The following is a 21,589-nucleotide window of genomic DNA, read 5'->3' as shown; positions in this document are numbered from 1 at the left end:
AGAGACACAAACACAGGCACACAAACACTCTCTCTTAGATGCACACATGCATTATCAAACACAAAGATAACAATGCATACACATACAATTTTTTATTCACCTTCGTCTTTGCCTACAACTTAAATGACCACTCTAGGCACCCAGACCGCTTCAGCTCAATGAAGTGGTCTGGGTGCCAGGTCCCTCTAGTTTTAACCCTGCAGCTGAAAACATAGCAGTTTCAGAGAAACTGCTATGTTTACACTGAGGGTTAATCCAGCCTCTAGTGGCTGTCTCACTGACAGCCACTAGAGGCGCTTCCGCGATTCTCACTGTGAAAATCACAGTGAGAAGATGCTGGACGTCCATAGGAAAGCATTGAGTAGTGCTTTCCTATGGGCGGTTTGAATGCACGCGCAGCTCTTGCCGCGCATGCAGGGCTGATGTTGGCAGGGGGAGGAGAGGTCACCAGCGCCGAGGGAGCCCGGTGCTGGAGAAAGGTAAGTGGCTGAAGGGGTTCTAACCCCTTCAGCCCAGCGGCAAGGGAGCCCTGTGGGTGGGTGGGGGGGGGGGAACCTAATGACCCTATAGTGCCAGGAAAACAAGTTTGTTTTCCTGGCACTATAGTGGTCCTTTAAGAGCAGGTGGACTGTTAACTTGGTTCCTAGTGGGGAACAGGATGAAACAGCTTCTCCTGAGCAGCAATTTTTGTGCCTTAGAACGAAGTGATATAAAATCACATTGTCTCAATATTTCCACATGAGAGAAAGCCATCAAACCATTTCATGCGGTCTGGAAAGGGGCCTGGTCTCATGCAAGTAGTTCAATCCAATATAGTTGTGAGAGGGATATTACTATCCGCATATCATTACACTGCTAAAGGAGACCTGTGCACTTCGATAGGTCTTAAACCAAAGTACTGCTTCCTGTACCCCGTGGTGGAAGCCCTAATTAGCATGAACAGTGTTACCAGATAGGAAGAAAATTACTTTGGGTGTACTAACTGGATCGGGGCTCACACTAATGACAACCAAGTGAACAGCTAAAGTTAGTTTGTGAAGAAAGCAATGCCAACTAATGCAGAACAGAAACAGAACATGGACTCCGAACATAGCACTATCTTACAACTACAGTCTTTTCCAGACCCTAACCTTGTAAGTCTCTCCAGATAATCAACTACAACACCATTGTAACAAATCAATTAACATTAATTCCAAAGAATCCTGGATTAGGCCTACACCTGACAGAAGTCTTCACTGGAGCTGCCTATTCATGGTAAAGCAGATGTAAGGCATCAAATTATAGACAAAATAAAGACTTGGTTCCCAATTATTGCCCCTTTTTAGGCCGTTGAAGTTTGTGCTTTTTTGACGGGAATTCTGTACATTTCTTAATATCTTTTCTAGAATTCGGTCTGGTTGGGATATCTGAGGACAAGGACCTGGTTGGATGTTGGTTGCTCTCCATGCTACAACATCTTCCAGTCACAGTCTGCTCTGGTGGTTTAACAGACACAGTCTGCTCCCACTGTTTACCAGCTGGGGTTTGTCCTGGTAGTTTACCGGTCACAGTCTGCTCTGGTGGTTTACTTGTTGCTATCTGTTCTGATGGTTTACTAGTTACAGTAGGGTCCAGTAGTTCACCAGTAGCTATCAGCTCTAGTAATGTACGGGTCACTTTTTCCTCAAGTAATTTACTAGCCACAGTTTGCGCCTGTAATTTAGCAGTAAGTATCTCTTCTGATACAGTGACTGTCTGTTCCGGTAGTTTCCCGGTCACAGTCTGTTCTGGTGGTTTCCCAGTCACAGTCTGTCCCGGTAGTTTTCCGGTCACAGTCTGTCCCGGTAGTTTTTCAGTTTCTGCCCATTCCGGTAGTTTCCCGGTCACAGTCTGTCCCGGAAGTGTCCCAGTCTCTGCCCATTCCGGTAGTTTGCCAGTCAGAGTCTGCTCCGATAGTTTCCTGGTCACAGCTGTATTTCCTATTGTCAAAGTATTTGCTGAAATCTTTGAAAAGCAAACTGTTTTTGAAGTGAAAGAAATGTCCTCTAAAGATTTATGTATCTCACTGAAATCGTTATTCACATTTTGACTAACAAATGTGTCATTCCTTAAATCTGCCTTTTTTCTTGTATTTGGAGTCCCTTCCGAGCTATGCCTTCTCTTTTTCTGTTGCATAACACTGGTTACGAGATTTTGCTTTTGCTGGCTGCTAGTTTCACATGGAAGTCTGTGATTAACATGATTTTCCACTTCTGGAAGAGGAAGCGTGAGGATCTTCTCTGTAGTAATTATGCAATGCGTTGGTTCCTCCACACTCCTACATGCAGCTTCAGACTGCGCTTTGGTCATAGTCTGATCTTTCTTGTCCTCGTTCCCTTTGTCTGTTATCCTGAGGCAGGGGAAAATCTGTCCATCAGTGCTGGCTTCACCTTCATAATGGTTATCCTTAATAGAGTCTGTCTTCTTTATTCTGTAATTTCAAAGTTTAAATGTTATGGTACAGATCACTCTTCTTACCATTGATTTAATTAATTGTGACTTTGATAAACAAAATTCTTCATGACAGTGCAGATAAACTGGTACACATAAATCATCTTGAAGCACTGGTAGGAAACCTTCGGCACTCCAGATGTTGTGGACTACATCTCCCATGAGGCTTTGCCAGCATTATGGGAGATGTAGTCCACAACATCTGAAGTGCCAAAAGTTGCCTATCCCTGTCTTAAAAGGACATTGAAGGCATCTGGACCACTTCATCTAAATTAAATGGTCTGGGAATAATGACTCTGTCCTGTAAAAAAAAGAAAAGGAGTTTGGAATAACTGCAATATTAACATTGCAGGGTTAAATCCACCTCTAGCGACTGTCTTCCTGAAAACAACGATTTCCTATAGGGAAGCTTGGAAGCACAAGCGGCGTGTGCGTCAGGTCCGCAATAATCGCCAGAAGAGGCCATGCCTTCTCGATGACTTGGGGGGAGGGAGCATCGGCAATGGAAAAGGATTTGTATTCACAACGCTATAGTGTAGGATAAGCTTAAAGTATTTATAATATATCTTATCTATCTATGTATGTATCTTTATATAGTATCATTCTCTCTCATTATCTAAGAATCTATCTATTTCTCTTCCTATCCATGCATCTCTCTCTATCTGTCTATCTATCTATATCTGTCTGTATGTATATCTATCTCTCTATTTATGCAGTAAACACTCGCATAGTTACTCGACCGTGAAGAAGTTCACTTTGTACTTTCTAAATTTGTTACAGATGTTTGGGTCAGTACTGCACTAGTTTCACATTTCAGTAGATGTTAAATAAAATATAGAACAAATAGATTTTTTTAAGAATGCATCCCAAGACACTAAATATATTTTCAACCAGTGCCATCATTTTGCAGTGTATGTAGAAATTATGAATAAATCTCTAGAGGCAAAGTCCAATTAAAAAAGGCTTTTTTTTACCACAGCGTAATTTGATATTCATCATAGTAACTTAAATTATGAATTAAACTCTACAATAAATTACATTAAAAAAAACAACAACACATGACACTAAAATAGCCAACGTAAGAAATGTAACTGTCCAAAATGGCATTTTTTTTTTAGCCAACGAGCAATTTAGGAAAAAAGGACAAATTGTGACATAAAAAATATTTTGGAGTTCTTTCCTATTGTAGGACAATACGTATAAACGTGTGAATTCATCTGTCAAAGTCTTATTAAATTACATTAGAATAAATTATAAAACATTCTACCCTCCCAATTCCCACAGGAAGCAACGTACATGTTTTTCAGTGCCACTTGCTTTTTCGGGGTAATGGAGGATACGCTGCTTGTTTCATTTCCTCGGCGTTCAGTAAAATAATGTGACGTTCCGCTGGAACAATTCTTGCTCTATAAAACCCAAAGAAAATAAAAAATAGTAATAAAACAAGACATTGCATTTGAAACAGGCCCAGGAAACTGCATTATCAAGATGACCGTTCTGTTGTCCAACACGTACAGATGTTTCCTTTTATAATCTTAAAGGGACTCTGTCAAGCAAAATGGGAGTATCCAATTTAAACGTGCTCCCCATTCATTTATTGAAATGGCTTGCAAATGCATTGATCTAAGGATTTACTTGCTAAACAGTAAACTTTGCGACCTGACAGAGGAATCTCACGATTTAGGTCACAACACACTAAACTTTGCATATTCTGTTTTTAGTTCTCAAGAATTCACTGTTCATTAGCACTTGCACAGTTCAGATTTTTCAGTGTCATTCCTTCAGGAGCTCCCTGTCTGAAGCTACAAAAATTGTTACCGCATACACTTATGTGTGAACCTGCTCACCCACACATAATGCATGCGGCTTAGTACAGTGCATCATGTTCAGATATTTTAGTGTTGTATATCTGACACAGGAATAAACATGTCTACCTTAATAAGATCCTTGCCTTGGTGCTGACCATCCGCAATTCATGTAACACAGTTTACTTTGGCGCACTCACAGGACTTCTTAATAGTGAATTAAGCATTTTTATTTCTTTTCAAAAGAAGCAATTAGACCTTCAATTAAATGTTCAGACATCATGGCCAATGTCACAAAGACCACACATCCCGAAACGATTGCACATTTTGGATTGAGCATCTTATCTCATGATAAATGTTGAAGATTTTATATAATTTTTGTTGGATTTATTTTTTAATTTTTGATGTGCATTAAAAGGTACATGCATGCCGGTAGTGCCACAACAGCAAATACTCAAAGTAAACATTAATATGGCTTGAGTATCCCCTTAAGGACAGAGCTTCAGAAGCTTGTCTTTCACTTACTGTTTGCGTTCAACTGCAATTTGCATTTTACTAATTTATTGCACCGACGCATATTATATACCGTTTTTTAAAGGACAGAAAGGGCTTTAATTTGATGTACATATATATATATATATATATATATATATATATATATACATACATAAATGCTTATTTATTATAAAAAAATACAGAAAAATGCAAAAAAAAAAAAGAAATTTTGAGGGTTTTTTTTTTTTTTACAGTTTTTGCAATAATAATGTATGCACAATTAGTGCAGGTTAAGGAAAGTAATTAAAAATAAATGTATTTAGTTGTTCTGATTTACAGAATATATAATGTGTCTGAGATTTTAAGTTTTTTTGGGTAGTTACAGGTCACAAAGCACAAGGAGTAAAATAAAATTTTAATATGGAGCGATTTTAGAATTTGGTATGTTTGTCTTGTAAGCTTAATAGCCATAAAAGAAAATAAAATTGCCACACAAAAGTATATATTTATATAAAGTAGACACCACAGGCTATTTACCTAAGGTTGTTTTGACACTTTCTACAAAGCCATTTCACCGCCAAATTTTATTTTTGGGGGGTTTTGGCACACAAACTTATAACAAAGAACTTCTGATGTGTATTTTGTAAAGTTGGTGTGTGCTATTCCTGTACAAAGTTTTATTTTGTATTCAGTTACATCTGCTGAGTAAAATGATACCCCCATTGTATGTCTTTGGCACTATTTTGTGAAGCTACAGTGCCATATAGGAGACCTGGTATATGTGGACATCGGAGGGGCACATTTGGGACACAGCCATTCCATTTTCTTTCAAACTTTACATTTTTATGCTGTGCCCATGTCCCATTTTAGAGTATTTTACCAGGCTATATAATCCAAATACCCCATAAAGCCATACCATTTCTTAAAGAAGACTTCCCAGGGTATTTCAAAAGGCATATTTTGAACCTTAGCGTGGGATCATTTTTCCGCTAGCTTGTACCAGGTGTAGTGGTAATAAGCGTTTTTTCTGCCTTTTTGACACACAAAGTGAGTTTGCACAGTATATTTTGCAAACCTTATGTGTGCTACCACTGTATAATACTTCATATGTTGCTCAGCTATGTGGTCTGAGTACAGCAATACCCCCGTATGTACCTTTGCCAGGTATATGTGGATGTTGAAGTGGCACATTTGAGACGCAGTCATTCAGTTTTTTTCTAACTTTGAAGTTTTATGCTGTGTCCATGTTCCAATTTGGAGTAGTTTAGATGGTTGGTTATTGAAACTTCCCCACAAACACATACTATTTATTAAAGAATACACCCTGGGGTAATTCAAAAGGCATATTTTGAACCTTGGCGTGGGATCATTTTTTCTTTAGTTTGTTCCAGGTGTAGTGAGCGTTATTAAATGTATTTTTTAACTTTTTAAAACTTCTTTTACTTTTTAAAACAATTTTTTAAACTTTTGTTTTGCTTATTAATTTTTTTAAAGTTTCCTAAAACTTTTTTTTACAAATTTAACATTTTTCTAAGCTTTTTTTTTTTACCGTTAACCCCTAACTAGCAGTAAGCAGCACTAACAGTAAATTCCCCACTTTCCCATAACTCCCACCCATCCCAGCTAGCAAAATATTTAATTATACAATATTTAAATTAGTTAATGAAATAAATCTAACCCCTGAGGGTTATAAAATAAATAAAAGTTAATCGTCAGGGGTTAAAAAAAATTAGATCACAGTATAATACTGTGATCTGTATTTTGATCACTGTAGGCAGTGATCGACTGGCAGGGAAGGAGTTAATTTTTATTTGGACTGGGTAAAGGGTTTATTTTTTATTTTTTACTTAAACGTTATTAAAACTTTTTTTGACTTAATTTTTTTAACTTTTTAAAGCTTATTTTAAAACTTTTTTTTAACGTTAACCCCTAGTTAGCCTAACACTAAATCCCCCAATTCCCCACCCTCCCCAGCTAGCTAAATTTATAATTTTAAAATATTTTAATTAATTAATAAAATAAATTTAACCCCTGAGGGTTAAAAAAAAATAATTAACAACCCTCAGGGGTTAAAAAAAAAAATCAGATCATAGTAAAATGTAATCCCTGCCAATTGATCACTGTAGTCAGTGATCAATTGGCAGGGAAGGGGTTAATTTTTTTATTAAACTAGGTAAAGGGGGGTGGGATTTTAATTTAACTTTATTTATTTTTTACAGAGGGCAGGATCAGTGAAGATCCGTCTCCCTGCACTTCACAGTGAACCCGGAAGTGCAGGGAGGTGGAAGGTAAGTATACACAGCACATGTGCTCGCTCTGACATGCTGTCAGAGCGGGCACATGTGCTGGGCCAGCGCAAGTCGGTGCTCCCGGTCTGCCTCTAATACAGAGGCAGACCGGAGCACCATTAACCCCACGATCGCTGCAATTGCGGCGATCTGGGGTTAATTTTAACGTGTGACGGACGAGGTCCGTCACTCGTCGTTAAGGGTTTCCCCTGAGTGACGGACCTTGTCCGTCACTTGTCGTTAAAGGGGTATAGACTGCACGATTTGTATAAATAACATGTTTGTAAGAAACGTTGCTCAGTGTATATAAGAAAAAGAAAACAAGATGATTGTTATGCCTGTCGATGATAGTCATTAGCTGATTAATCTGAGACATGTACTGGTGTCAATGTGGACGTAAAGTAGTTATGGTTAAACAGGTACTGCCTAAGAGCTCAAGTTGTACTAACAAGTGTAAGCAGTGTACTTTGACACAGAAGTCTTAACAGAGAGGTTCCATATGTGCTACAGGCAGGCCCGGACTGGCCATTGGGCACACCGAGCAAATGTCCGGTGGGCCACGATGTCCAAGGGACGAGGCCGGCAAAGGAGATCACAGAATCTACCAGGCTGGTCCATGCAGGGCCAGCACTATCCGTGTGCCGGCCCCGCTGATTTCCATGACGGGCCGGTGGGGAGATCAAAGATCTCCCTCACCGGCCTTCATGCAGTTTGATGCGGCCACCGGCTGGGGAGGTAGACAAGAGAGGATGCCATGGCAATGCTCCCCACAGCCTAGAGTTCACTCACCACTAGCACCACCAGGGATGGAAGCACGGTCCCCCCTCGCAGGTAAAGGTAAGAAAGGAGGGGGGATACAATCAATGCTTATTTATTTATTTTTAATTAATATATATTGATAATAATCTGCCCCCCAACACACAAGCACATCAAACATATTTACACACCAGCACCCTCACACACACACACAGCACCCTCATACACACACACACTGCACCCGACACTCACAGCACCCTCATTCACACACACAGTGCACCCGACACTCACAGCACCCTCTCTCACACACACACAGACACTGCACCCCTGACACTCGCAGCACCCTCACACACACACACACACACACACACACTGCACCCCTGACACTCACAGCACCCTCACTCACACACATAGCTTCCTCACACGCACATAACACAGCACACAGCAGAAATATTTGTACCGCTGGGTATTTAGCAGAAAATATTAGTGTAAGCACACATTAAGTCCTGCTCTGTGACCAGGTAGGTGGCTGATATAGAGGCAGCAGCAAGCTTTTACCCAATGCCACTGGTGTGCTTGAACGAATAGTCCATTCCCCGGCCTGTTCCCTTCACCTCTATCGCCCGATGGTGATATGGACTGGCTGGCAACATAAGTGGTAGGAACAGTCCCTTTAGTCCATTTAGCTGCATCTAGCCCGTGCCTTATATAGATTCAGTGCCTGAGGACCAGGGCTCTCTCTTCTCCTATTGAAGGACTTGCGAGCCCGCCGAGATTTCAGCCGTCGGTTCACCCCTTGGGAGTGGGAACGGCTCTGTGGGATCAGCTCCACTTGGGATCCCAGCTTGGCCATGGGACAATGAGCCAGTGCGGTGTCAGGTGTCTTCTGTGGGGCAGATCGGCTTTCTATCCGCTTCCAAAATTCTTGGCATATCTAGTAAAATTTAGCTGTAAAGGCTTCTCTTCAGGTCTGTGCTTCTGGGTCCGCTTGTCTCAGGGTTTGTTGCTGCATGGCGGCCATCTTGGATTCGCCTCTTAGTTGCATAGCAGGCTGGAGTTGGGACCTGGATCCTGTATGTTTCAGGTAGTTAACATTCCCCAGCATGGACCGGGATATCCCCCACCGGTCCAGAGGAGGGGGGGGGTGTCCCGGACCTATGTGGAATTAGACTTGAACTGTGCATCCACCGTCAGGAGACCGTCCGCCTCTCCCAACAGATATAGTGGTAGACTCTTTAGGCCGCAGGTCCGGATGGCGTGATTTCTCACCAGATCTGAGCTTTCCGGGGCTGTCAGTGAACTCTCCATTCAATAATCCGTCTGCTGAGTGTTCCTGTCAGCTTACGGTGTATTTTTTGTGCAACTGCCGGTTATTTTGCATGTTTATAGTTAGAACAGTCCTTAGTCTTCTACTACACTGTGAGTTGCAGTCCTCATAGATATTTTTTGATAATGTGCTAAATGATAGTTGAACACATGCCAATTATGCTGTATGTAAACTAATATAATATATATACAGACAAACACATACACACGCAAATACAATAACAATAAACAAGGCAGAAATCATGTTGCAGAAAGTTATTCATCCAAAGACGATGGAAAATGGAAGATGTATAAAGGATATAGAATACAAAATCCAAAACAATAAAATAAAATCAAAGTATTGTGCAGAAGCCGGTACATTGGTCAATCGAAAGACTAGATGGGTGAAATATTGTACTTATTATGTTATTCTCAATAGCATTACAAACTAAATCCTTTAGATCGGGAGTGTTAAACCTCAATTCCCAGTTACTTACTTTTACTACAATGTCCAAAATGTGAAATTATGGGAGCTGGGAAGGTGTGGGGGTTAGTCTGGGCCCCTCTTATTCAGAGGAAGCACAAACACAATTTTGTGTTTATTTTGTCCGTTTACTATTTTGCTGAATTCACACATTTAACGTTGTTATGAAAGATTATGTGCGCTCCTGGATATTTGAGAGTTAAAACGGTTAAGGCCAACATTTTGATGAGCCTGGTTTGTGGGTTTTGGCTATTCTCTATTTGTCGACCACAGGAGATTTTTTTTATATTGTCCATGCTAAGAAACAAGCATTTACTGGAGAGGTTTTGTTTAACATGAGCTCAACGCTGAAAGAAAAAAAAAAATCTATTCTCTGTCTCATTTCTTCCTAAAACAGACAATTGCTGGCTAAATACTCAGCTTTTATGGTGCAATCATTTTATTAGATTGCTTCACGTAGTTGTTTACATTAAAAAAAAAAGTTAAATAATCATTATAAGCCCCCGGGGCTTTTCGAAATAAATTATTTCGATCTCTTATTTTCAAAATGGTAACACTAGCAATTGCTAGCTCCAGAATAATATATCACCCGGTCAGTCTTTTTGGCCTTGACCTAATATTCATTATATCATTAACATCTGGGTTATATGACGTTTTTGAGAGAGAGAAAGCAGACAATAACTAGGTATCATTTGCTCTCTCCGAAAGCTGAATGTAATGGTGTTTACAAGCTAGCAGAGCCTTTATGCTCTTCATCTTTAAGTGGGATAAATGATCGAGGCTCCTACTTGTGGTTTACTTAGGATTGGCAAGAGGAAGGCATTCCATGCTTATTTGCCAGGTATTTCTACTTTGAAGTGCATATGGTCAGCAAGATTGTGTTTCACGATTTTCATAACTCATAACACATGAAAAATTTATTGCCGATGATTCTCTGCAAACATACTTTTTTGGGGTAATATTAAACAGTGGAAATAAAAGAAAAATGTATTAAAGAACCTCTCCTAGCACCAAAACAACTTTAGCTGGCGTCCAGACTTAGGCTTCCTGATCGAAGCCTCGGACATTGTGCAGAAATGCAAAGACGGATTGAGCAGGCACTAGCTTGCAGACTTTGGGGGTTCATCCAGTCATTAACGATTTACCGCCTTCTGGTATTTCTGTGCATCCTACCAACTTCATTTCTATTAAGTTGTTATGGTGCCTGGAGTGTCCCTTTAATGCAAACATTAAAAAGGGAGGAAAAATGAAGGTGGTTAAAATGTATACACATATGACATCATAATTATTTTAAATATACCTATACACACACACTCACATATGCAATATCATTCTAACAATGCAATAGGACTGAACGTATATGAATTAGCTCTTAAGGGGGTGACAATCAGAATTCATTAAAATTACAGAAATACATATTGCATTTATTCTAATTTAAAGTTGGTTCACTTTATAAGGAATCCATTGAGTTGTTTTTGGTGTGGGTTTTACTCTGAATAAATTGAACAGTCTAGAAAATCTTTCACAATACTCCACAATATGTCACTCAATAAGGCACAAAAATATACACTTCTCAAAAATAGCTCTTTTAGCACCCAGATCACTTGGCGCCACTCTTACCAGTGCTACGAATGGATAGAATCTGTGTGTATCGCTGAGTTTCTAAAGCCTAAAATAATAGATTTTTAACTTTGTTCAGAGCAACTCAGACCTCCTCCACCAAAACACATTCTTTCTTTTTCCAGTGTACTGGTAGAGGCCATACAGAGCCTCTAGACTGGACGAGAGGTACGGAGCCTGGCCGGACAATGTGTGGTTTAGGATTCCGTTCTATTATTGTTATATAAATACAGAAACCTTAACAGTAAATAATACAGAATAGAGCAATGCACATTTACATATACATTCACAGCAGCAAATTAAACTGTATGGCATAGAGATGTACAAATCTATGGCGAACAGCTTTGCAATCCTTGTCTTGGTCAAAATTACATAAAGCGCCATCACAAAAACAAGTTTAAAACAATTCAGCCAATGCAGAAACTTGACATCAATTTCTATACACTACAATAAAAAAGCCAGACGTTCACAGATTAATGACAGCGATAAGGTTGCTACATAACCCGGTTATATCAGGAAATGTATACTCTAGGTTAGATTGTTTGACAGGCTGATGGAGAACTCTCGAGGAAGGGCTTGCAAGCAGAATGCCGACCTCATTAAGATTAGAGAATGCTTTAAAGTAAGATTAAGCCAACCTGAGCCTCTCCAGCTGTTGTGCAATGCTGGTGGTTGCTGGACAGCTACTACATGGCTGAGGATAATGGGACTTGTGGCTCGACAAAAATGTGAGAGATGCATTTTGGTTAATCCTTGAAAAATGGGATACTTTCATATTAAGTTTCAGATAAGATACAAAAACTAGAATCCATAATGGGGACTTTTTGCTCTGTTATGTTTAATAAAGTTTTCTTTTTATTTGAATAAACTGCATTGACTCTGTAAGCCCAGTTCCTGAATATGTTGGACTAGCTTTGTCCCTTAGGAATGGTGAAGGGTTCACTCTGAACGCCTTACAAGCATCGCGCCTTGCCATGACATCAATATGTATCACAATGTGTTCCATTATCACGTTGTATTGGTCAATACTTCCATAATCACAATACAATTCATGGAGCAACACAAACAACAAGGACACAAGAAGGCGAACAAGCAAGGTGGCATTTTTGGCTTTAACTTAAGATAATTTTTTTTTTTTTTTTTTTAAGTTGAACAAAACATGATTTATGTGCGAAACATTTCTGAACATGTCCTATAAGTAGAGTAGACTTTCCTCCATGAGCCACACCCTTAAAAGTGCTGTATTTTGAGAGCTAAACAATTAACACAGACCATGAGTCAGTCTTTGAACGACTCTGTGGGAACCAGCAAGCCTTCTGCTATGCGAAGTGATGTAAACTCCCTAAAGGCTTCCAAAGCTTACAACAGAATTCAGAAACAGACATAAATAAAAACAGTGAGCCCTGCATCTAGCTCAATTACTAAGGCTTCTTCATGGGACACGCTGGACGCTCTACATTTCAACGCCTTTATCGACATTTGTCTAGCACTTCTGGGAGCATTGCTTAACTGTCCATTGGAGACAAAAACATCCATTTTCTTTGCCTATCTTTAGCTTTCTTATTGTCTTATGTTACATAGTTGGAGAGCGGCAAGAGATATTCTCTTTAACCCTTTTCGTTCAACTTTGGTCAAGGAATGCACTTCTTGTGTCTGTGTAACAGAAAGAGTTAAATACTAAAACAAGCAAAACAAAAAAAAGGGGGGGGGGGGGGACAAAGGTTGTCTCACCCTCCTTGAAAATGAAAAGCACATTGCTTGGCGTATTTACACTTGCGTAAAGGCTGGGTGGGCACTGCAGATTAGCATGCTTTTCCAGCCCTTGAACTGTCAAGTCTCATTAGACGATTCGAGTTCACACTACTATAAGGGCTATTTCATGATTCTGACTCCAAAAATTTGATCTTGGGAAGGGTTATGGCCCTGACATCCCTTAGGGAAATAAGATTAAGCGAGAAGAGAATGTATCACTGATAGCAAGGCATTTCTGAGTGCTGTAAAAAGCCTGTGAGCCACTCTTATAAAGTGTCCCTTGACAGCCCTCCATATATCGGAGCATTTTACCAAGCGAACATACATTCAGTTATGTAAAACAAAAGTAATGCATGTTATTAGTTAGCTCTATGCTGGTGATTCCATTACTCCATGTATAACAGAATATTGCAAGAAAAAAATAAAAATATCACCCGATTTCATGATGCTACCTACAAGCAGCAAATATTTACAACTGATCTTTTTTTAGTTATAGATTTTTGTTGCTGCAAAAAAACAAACAAACAAAAAAAACAAATAAACCCCAAACAATGAATACATAGAGCAATGATTCCTAACACTTTGTGTTTGGGAAATAAAATAGGCGTCCTATTCTATTCTATTAGAAAAACACACTGACACTAGGAAGAGTCTGGTGTAGAGTAGCATGCAAAACAGAAAAACAAAACAATACAGCATGACAGCACGAAACACTGCTTTTCATGTTTTTTTTTTTTTAAAGTGGTTGGTAGAGGTTTATTAACTCTATATTTTGTGTTTTTGTGTTGCTTACTTTTTTTTTCTCTCCATTTTATAATAACTGCACTTATTTTCTTCTTTTTCTGAAGACAGATGGGTCTCACAGGGAACGTGAATATATTCCTCTGCCATCGCTGTCCGATGCTTTTGGGTGGTCATGCTTTCTGTTCATCCGCCCTCTCTTCCGGGCGTACTTCAGCTTCCCAGGCGAGTTCAACCTTGAGAATTGGGAGGATGAGTGTGGTTTAAAGCCTGGGCCTTACGGCAGCATGCAAACAGCAGAGAAAAACGATCAGTCTCCCTGAGGTCCACATCCACCCACGGCCAAGGATTTCTGCTGTAATTCCGTACCTCTGTTGTTTCAGTGTTCTTCTGTGGCAACCAGCCATTTATACGGTTTGCAATGATCATGGAGTCCCGTAAGGACTGATACAGTTACATATCTTCAAGAAAACCAACCACAAGTGTTCCAGAACAAAATAAATCTTTGGAATTAAGCTCAGGTTTTTATTTTTTAGGGAAAACATACAGTATGCGCTATAAATAAAGGTGATGACATAAGGGACATACGATTCAGATGCTTTATCCTGTGTTTGATTAGTAGTCAATTCAACGTCAAAAAGTGTTCCACAATGGCCATTTTGAAAGTGGGCAGCTGTATTGTAAACATTATGGTGGGGGAAGGCACATCTGATGCCAATATTTGAAATAAATGTAACCATTAAAGGGACACTCAGGATCCCTAAAGCACTTTGGCTTGTTGAGGTGCCTTATGTATTAAGCGTGTATTTTTGTTTTCTTTCATTTTACAAAAAGTGCGGGTTAAAGTAGAAATTTACACTTTTATAAATTAACCTAGTTACTCCCCCATGGCTGTCAATCAAGCAACAGGTCCTGTTATTTCCTAGTTTGTTTAGCTTCGTAAAGCTAAACTAAAGAGGCAGCAATTGCCCAGAGCTGTGGTGGGAAGTCTGTGACCGGGCAGCCACAGAGAGTCTCAGCAGAGTTAACAGGGGAGGGCTTGCAAAAGCTGCAGAGATCTGCAACGTTTGCAAGCTTTTTTTTTTTTTAAATATACCCCCAACACATAAATGCACAATTAAATGCATGTATTTTTTCATTGGGGTATATCTAGTAACCAGTGACGTATATATTTTTGGGATTTAGGGAATGCCCCTTCTATTGCAATAAAACACTGATGAAGGTAATAGGAGTTGGAGTTCAACATCATTAAAACATATATCTATCTTTTGGTTATGCCTTTACTACAGACTGAAACATTTCTGGCTGCAGACATTTGGTCCCATAAGAATCTCTAGATTATTTACTAAAACAATGAAGAATGCATTAACATACTTGAGAATCATGATATGATTTAATCCCAGGGTTTAAACTATTCATTCTCAGAAGCCGTTTAGTTTTGAACCTTTATTTCATTATTGTACAGTTAACAATTGTTAAATGTTAGACCGTGGTTCGAGTTCACTGTTTTTTTTGGACAGTGTCAAACTTTACAAACAAACAAGAAAATCTATTTTTCTAAAACAAACCCTTGTATTGAACATGTTCACCAACCCAAACAGAGTTACAAATGGAAAGAATGGTGGTGTTTTTTTTATTTTATTTAAATGTGTCAACATTTGCAGAATCTCTGTACAATAAGAAATCACATTGAAATGTATAAGTTATTATAAGATATAACTAGGTCTCTTTGGGGGGGGGAGGGGTTCGCAAGGGATGAACACGCTTCTCTGCTTGAACGGCAATAAAAGATAAACATAACTCACTGTCTGAAACGTCAGCGAGCAGAGAAAGTGCGGCTAATGACACATAGGAAATGATGGTGAGTGTGCGGGTGCGAACTACTGTAACTTGTGTCTGCATGCAAAATCTTTCTTTTTTAATGTAATTTGTCCTCTCTTCCTTATTCACATAGATTTCAAAACCTCATTTTTTTTTGTCATGTTCACTATTATGCCAGGCACTTTGTGTAACATTGCTGTAAAAATCAAATCAGGCTGTTATTGGTAGATTTTGTAGGGTTAAAACTCAACATTGTTATCAGTAAGTTATCAGTAATGCAACACTATTACCGACACTACAGTGTAACGATCAACAACACTACAGCTTAAAAAAATCATGGACACTACAGCATAACAACATCCCTGATCAACACTATAGCAGAACAAAATCAGCAACACTACAACGTAACAACATTACCGACACTACAGCTTAACAACGTCATCGACACTACAGTGTAACAATATGACACCACAGCGTAACAAGCTCACCAACACTACAATGTAACAACATAACAATATTGCCAACACTACAACATAACAATGTCACAGACAATATTAGCGCTCATACTACGGCATCATACTAGCACTCATACTACCGTGTAAGACTAGCACTCATACTACCATGTGTTTAACACTGAAATACATACAATTATTTAATGCTAGCATCCATGCAACCATGTGAGTAACAATAGAATCCATACTACAGTGTGAGTAACACTACAACCCACACTACCAAGTGAGTAACACTAGAATCCATACTATCGTGTGAGTAACACTACAAGTTGCCCATAATACCAAGTGAGTAACACTACAACCCATATTATAATGTAACACTATAACCCATACTACCAAGTGAGTAACACTACAAACCATACTATCGTGTGAGTAACACTACAACCCATACTATCATGTAACACTACAACCCATACTACCAAGTGAGTAACACTACAACCCATACTATCATGTAACACTACAACCCATACTACCAAGTGAGTAACACTACAACTCATACTATCGTGTGAGTAACACTACAACCCATACTATCGTGTGAGTAACACTACAACCCATACTATCATGTTACACTACAACCCATACTATCATGTTACACTACAACCCATACTATCATGTTACACTACAACCCATACTACCAAGTTAGTAACACTACAACCCCTACTATCATGTAACACTACAACCCATACTACCAAGTTAGTAACACTACAACCCCTACTATCATGTAACACTACAACCCATACTACCAAGTGAGTAACACTACAACTCATACTATAGTGTGAGTAACCCTACAATCCATACTACCAAGTGAGTAACACTACATTCCATACTACCAAGTGAGTAACACTACAATCCATACTATAATGTGAGTAACACTACAATCCATACTATTGTGTGAGTAACACTACATTCCATACTATAATGTGAGTAACACTACATTCCATACTATAATGTGAGTAACACTACATTCCATACTATAATGTGAGTAACACTACAATCCATACTATCGTGTGAGTAACACTACATTCCATACTATAATGTGAGTAACACTACATTCCATACTATAATGTGAGTAACACTACAATCCATACTATCGTGTGAGTAACACTACAATCCATACTATCGTGTGAGTAACACTACATTCCATACTATAATGCGAGTAACACTACATTCCATACTATAATGTGCGTAACACTACATTCCATACTATAATGTGAGTAACACTACATTCCATACTATAATGTGAGTAACACTACATTCCATACTATAATGTGAGTAACACTACATTCCATACTATAATGTGAGTAACACTACATTCCATAATATAATGTGAGTAACACTACATTCCATACTATAATGTGAGTAACACTACATTCCATACTATAATGTGAGTAACACTACAATCCATACTATCGTGTGAGTAACACTACATTCCATACTATAATGTGAGTAACACTACATTCCATACTATAATGTGAGTAACACTACATTCCATACTATAATGTGAGTAACACTACATTCCATACTATCGTGTGAGTAACACTACATTCCATACTATAATGTGAGTAACACTACAATCCATACTATCGTGTGAGTAACACTGCAATCCATACTATTGTGTGAGTAACACTACATTCCATACTATAATGTGAGTAACACTACATTCCATACTATAATGTGAGTAACACTACATTCCATACTATAATGTGAGTAACACTACATTCCATACTATAATGTGAGTAACACTACAATCCATACTATAATGTGAGTAACACTACATGCCATACTATAATGTGAGTAACACTACATTCCATACTATAATGTGAGTAACACTACATTCCATACTATAATGTGAGTAACACTGCATTCCATACTATAATGTGAGTAACACTACATGCCATACTATAATGTGAGTAACACTACATTCCATACTATAATGTGAGTAACACTACATTCCATACTATAATGTGAGTAACACTACATTCCATACTATAATGTGAGTAACACTACATGCCATACTATAATGTGAGTAACACTACATTCCATACTATAATGTGAGTAACACTACAATCCATACTATAATGTGAGTAACACTACATTCCATACTATAATGTGAGTAACACTACAATCCATACTATTGTGTGAGTAACACTATATTCCATACTATAATGTGAGTAACACTACATTCCATACTATAATGTGAGTAACACTACAATCCATACTATTGTGTGAGTAACACTACATTCCATACTATAATGTGAGTAACACTACAATCCATACTATTGTGTGAGTAACACTATATTCCATACTATAATGTGAGTAACACTACATTCCATACTATAATGTGAGTAACACTACAATCCATACTATAATGTGAGTAACACTACATTCCATACTATAATGTGAGTAACACTACATTCCATACTATAATGTGAGTAACACTACAATCCATACTATTGTGTGAGTAACACTATATTCCATACTATAATGTGAGTAACACTACATTCCATACTATAATGTGAGTAACACTACAATCCATACTATAATGTGAGTAACACTACATTCCATACTATAATGTGAGTAACACTACATTCCATACTATAATGTGAGTAACACTACATTCCATACTATAATGTGAGTAACACTACATTCCATACTATAATGTGAGTAACACTACATTCCATACTATAATGTGAGTAACACTACATTCCATACTATAATGTGAGTAACACTACAATCCACACTACCATGTGAGTATCTCTAGCACTGGCAGTAAATTCTAATGAACTGCGCACACCGAGGACAACATTACTGTACACTCACCAGGCTCTCTGCTTCAGTACTGTTACTTATCTGGACGCTTGATTCGGTCTGAAGTTGACTTGCACAAACAACAAATCTGTCTGGAAATACGTGTAGTTCTGTGCAAAGTGAGGAAATAATAAAAAATAATAATCATAATTAACACAGGTACACAAAAATTCATCAATAAAAGAAGTTTGTATTTTTAGGTAAAACGGAGACCATATACCTACAATTCAACCCTTGTTCATCAATGATGTTAATGCTCCTTTCTCTCACTATAACCATATGAATATGCTTGTAAGCCCTCCTCTCTCTATCAACTCGTTATCTTCCATTTTGTTCTTCATCAATACTAATTTTCTCTTGAGGCAAGTGGAATAAAAAGCTTTTAAAATGTATTTTTTTTTTTTTTTTTTTTAAAATACTGACAATATTTGAGCATCCTTCCTTGTCCAGGCTCCATATCAGCCTTCTGCTGGACCTGTTGTCTGTCTATTATCCTTTCACAAACTTCTCCGATGATGGTCTCATTGTTATAAATTGTCATAAACCACCACCTAATGTCACTACATAATCAGCAGACCAAATCCAACACATTATGGCCTTTTAAATACTCACTGTCCACTGTCTAGTACCTAGACTCTTGTTAGTTATCATGTGTGATCATTTTTGAAAGAGCCATCCCATGATCTTGATGGCACAACCAAACTTGCTTACTCAAGCATGAAAGTCCACACTCACTTATTATTATCACCATTTATATAGCGCCAACAGATTCCGTAGCGCTTTACAATATTATAAGAGGGGGATTTAACTATAAATAGGACAATCAAAAAAACTTACAGAAACGCTAGGTTGAAGAGGACCCTGCTCAAACGAGCTTACAGTCTATACTTCAATCATCTTCCTCCTTGAGCTCCCTGCCCCAATAAAATAGCTGACCATTCTACTCTTATTTACTTTGTCTCAGCTCTTATTCCACCTTTATAATTCCTATAGTATTTTTTTAACAGTTAAACCACCCATTCCATCAGTCTTATAGTGGGCAAACCTACAATTGAATTCCCCATTTCTTTGCAGATGTTATGCGTGTTTTTTTCTACAGTATCTGGTATTTTTTCCTCCTTCCCACCTATCCTTGCTTCCAGATATTCCCATACTTCCCACACATAAGCCCAGCCAGATCGAAATCATTTTTACTTCCCTGTACCATTTCATCGGATGTGTTTTTATAGCTCACTATTTCCATCGACTTGCTCATCATCTCCAACCCTCCTCCAGATTGCCACCTAGGTATCGTTTATTTTGTCTCTCTTCCTTTGTAACCACATATCGCAGTAATAGCGGTTTTATATACTGAAAACAATCTTTCGTTCCCTCTTTAAGGAATTACTTTATGGATTTGTAGGAGCAAGAGAGAAAACCTTATCAAAATTCCAGAGATTTAATATCCAGTAAAATTTGGTATTTGCTATCATAGCAATAAAACTAGTAACTAAAAATTCAAGTACGATTTTTCAGTTTAACCATTCATATATTTAATAATAAAAACGAACACCACAAATGTCACATATTTCCATTTATTCTAAGCGGTTTATTTACCTTCTCTGCTGTTTTATGAGCTGCTTTTATTTATATACTAAGAGAATGTTAGGAAGTTTTGAACGATTGTAGAAAATTGACAGGGTCGGAGATCTAACCCTGTCTTTTCCTGCAAGAGTCTGAAATGGGGCAGTCTTAGCCAGAAGGTGATTATCCAGTAAAAGATGTGTGGTATCACTTAAAACACAGAGCTGCACTCTGATACAAAGTAGGGAGAGTAATAGTGTTATGTGGATAAACCTCTCTAAACCTTAACCCCTTAAGGACACATGACGTGTCATGATTCCCTTTTATTCCAGAAGTTTGGTCCTTAATGGGTTATGTGTGCTAGTAAATTACAATAAGCAAAAATAAGTGTTGGTAGTTTGTGAAATAGCAAGAAAATCTATACAAAGAACTTGCAACACTGAGAAGAAAATAGACAACTTGGAAAAAATATATATTTTTACAAAAAAAAAAAAAAGTGCACCTTGACTCATTTTATTTTGTAACATTCAATTTCTGGCATTGTTGAATTGTTTGAATTTAGATTTTGTTTTTGGGTAGATAGTATTATTAATTTTGAGGAGACCTCAAGTTAAAATTTTTGGATAAGCTTGTCTAATAATTTAAAAAATTTTGCCCAAAAATATAAAATTATAAAACCAATATATCAAAAGAATGTCAAAATATTTAAATAAGGGGGGCGGAAGTAACTGAGGAACGGAGTAAAGTCGGAATATAAACCTGAAACCGACCACACACCTTGCTGATAACGAAAGGGAAGGTGATGGGCCGAATAACTACAAAGCCCCGAGCCGGGACATAGGAGATCTGCTGCGGAGCTCACAATAGGCCGCATGGGCCAAGATGGCGCTGAGAGACGACCTATCTTACTCCTCTGAAGAGGCCTCCATCTACCTTGGGGAAGGAGCTACGTATGGCCTACCACCTTAACGAGCAAACAAGCCCTTAAAGACAGGGGACCCGGTGACAGCGGACCTGCTTAAAAGCATGTTAGCAGACCTGCGTAAGGATATAGCAGCAGGTATGGCCTACTACAAGAACGTCATTGAAGGCGCAGCGTCCAAAGTTACACAACTTGAAGAAATCTCCAGCAACCATGACACTAGACTCACAGAGGTGGAACACACACTG

General features: G+C 38.3%; 1 protein-coding gene across 1 annotated transcript in view; it reads right to left on the bottom strand.

The window, feature by feature from the left end:
• Nucleotides 1–413: 413 nt before the first annotated feature.
• Nucleotides 414–21,589, bottom strand: part of SLX4IP (SLX4 interacting protein) — a 137,928-nt gene continuing 116,752 nt past the window's right edge. Inside the window, exons 7-10 of the mRNA XM_063444022.1 lie at nt 18,869–18,966; nt 3,766–3,875; nt 1,271–2,449; nt 414–597 (exon numbers count right to left, since the gene is read on the bottom strand). Coding sequence (XP_063300092.1) covers nt 1,309–2,449; nt 3,766–3,875; nt 18,869–18,966 — 1,349 coding nt within the window. The 3' untranslated portion in view covers nt 414–597; nt 1,271–1,308. The remainder of the gene's footprint in view (nt 598–1,270; nt 2,450–3,765; nt 3,876–18,868; nt 18,967–21,589) is intronic.

Source organism: Pelobates fuscus, chromosome 2 (genome assembly GCF_036172605.1).
Source record: "Pelobates fuscus isolate aPelFus1 chromosome 2, aPelFus1.pri, whole genome shotgun sequence".
Lineage (NCBI taxonomy): Eukaryota > Metazoa > Chordata > Amphibia > Anura > Pelobatidae > Pelobates > Pelobates fuscus.
The sequence above is the reverse complement of the archived record's forward strand: the minus strand, read 5'-3'. Positions and strand labels throughout refer to the sequence as shown.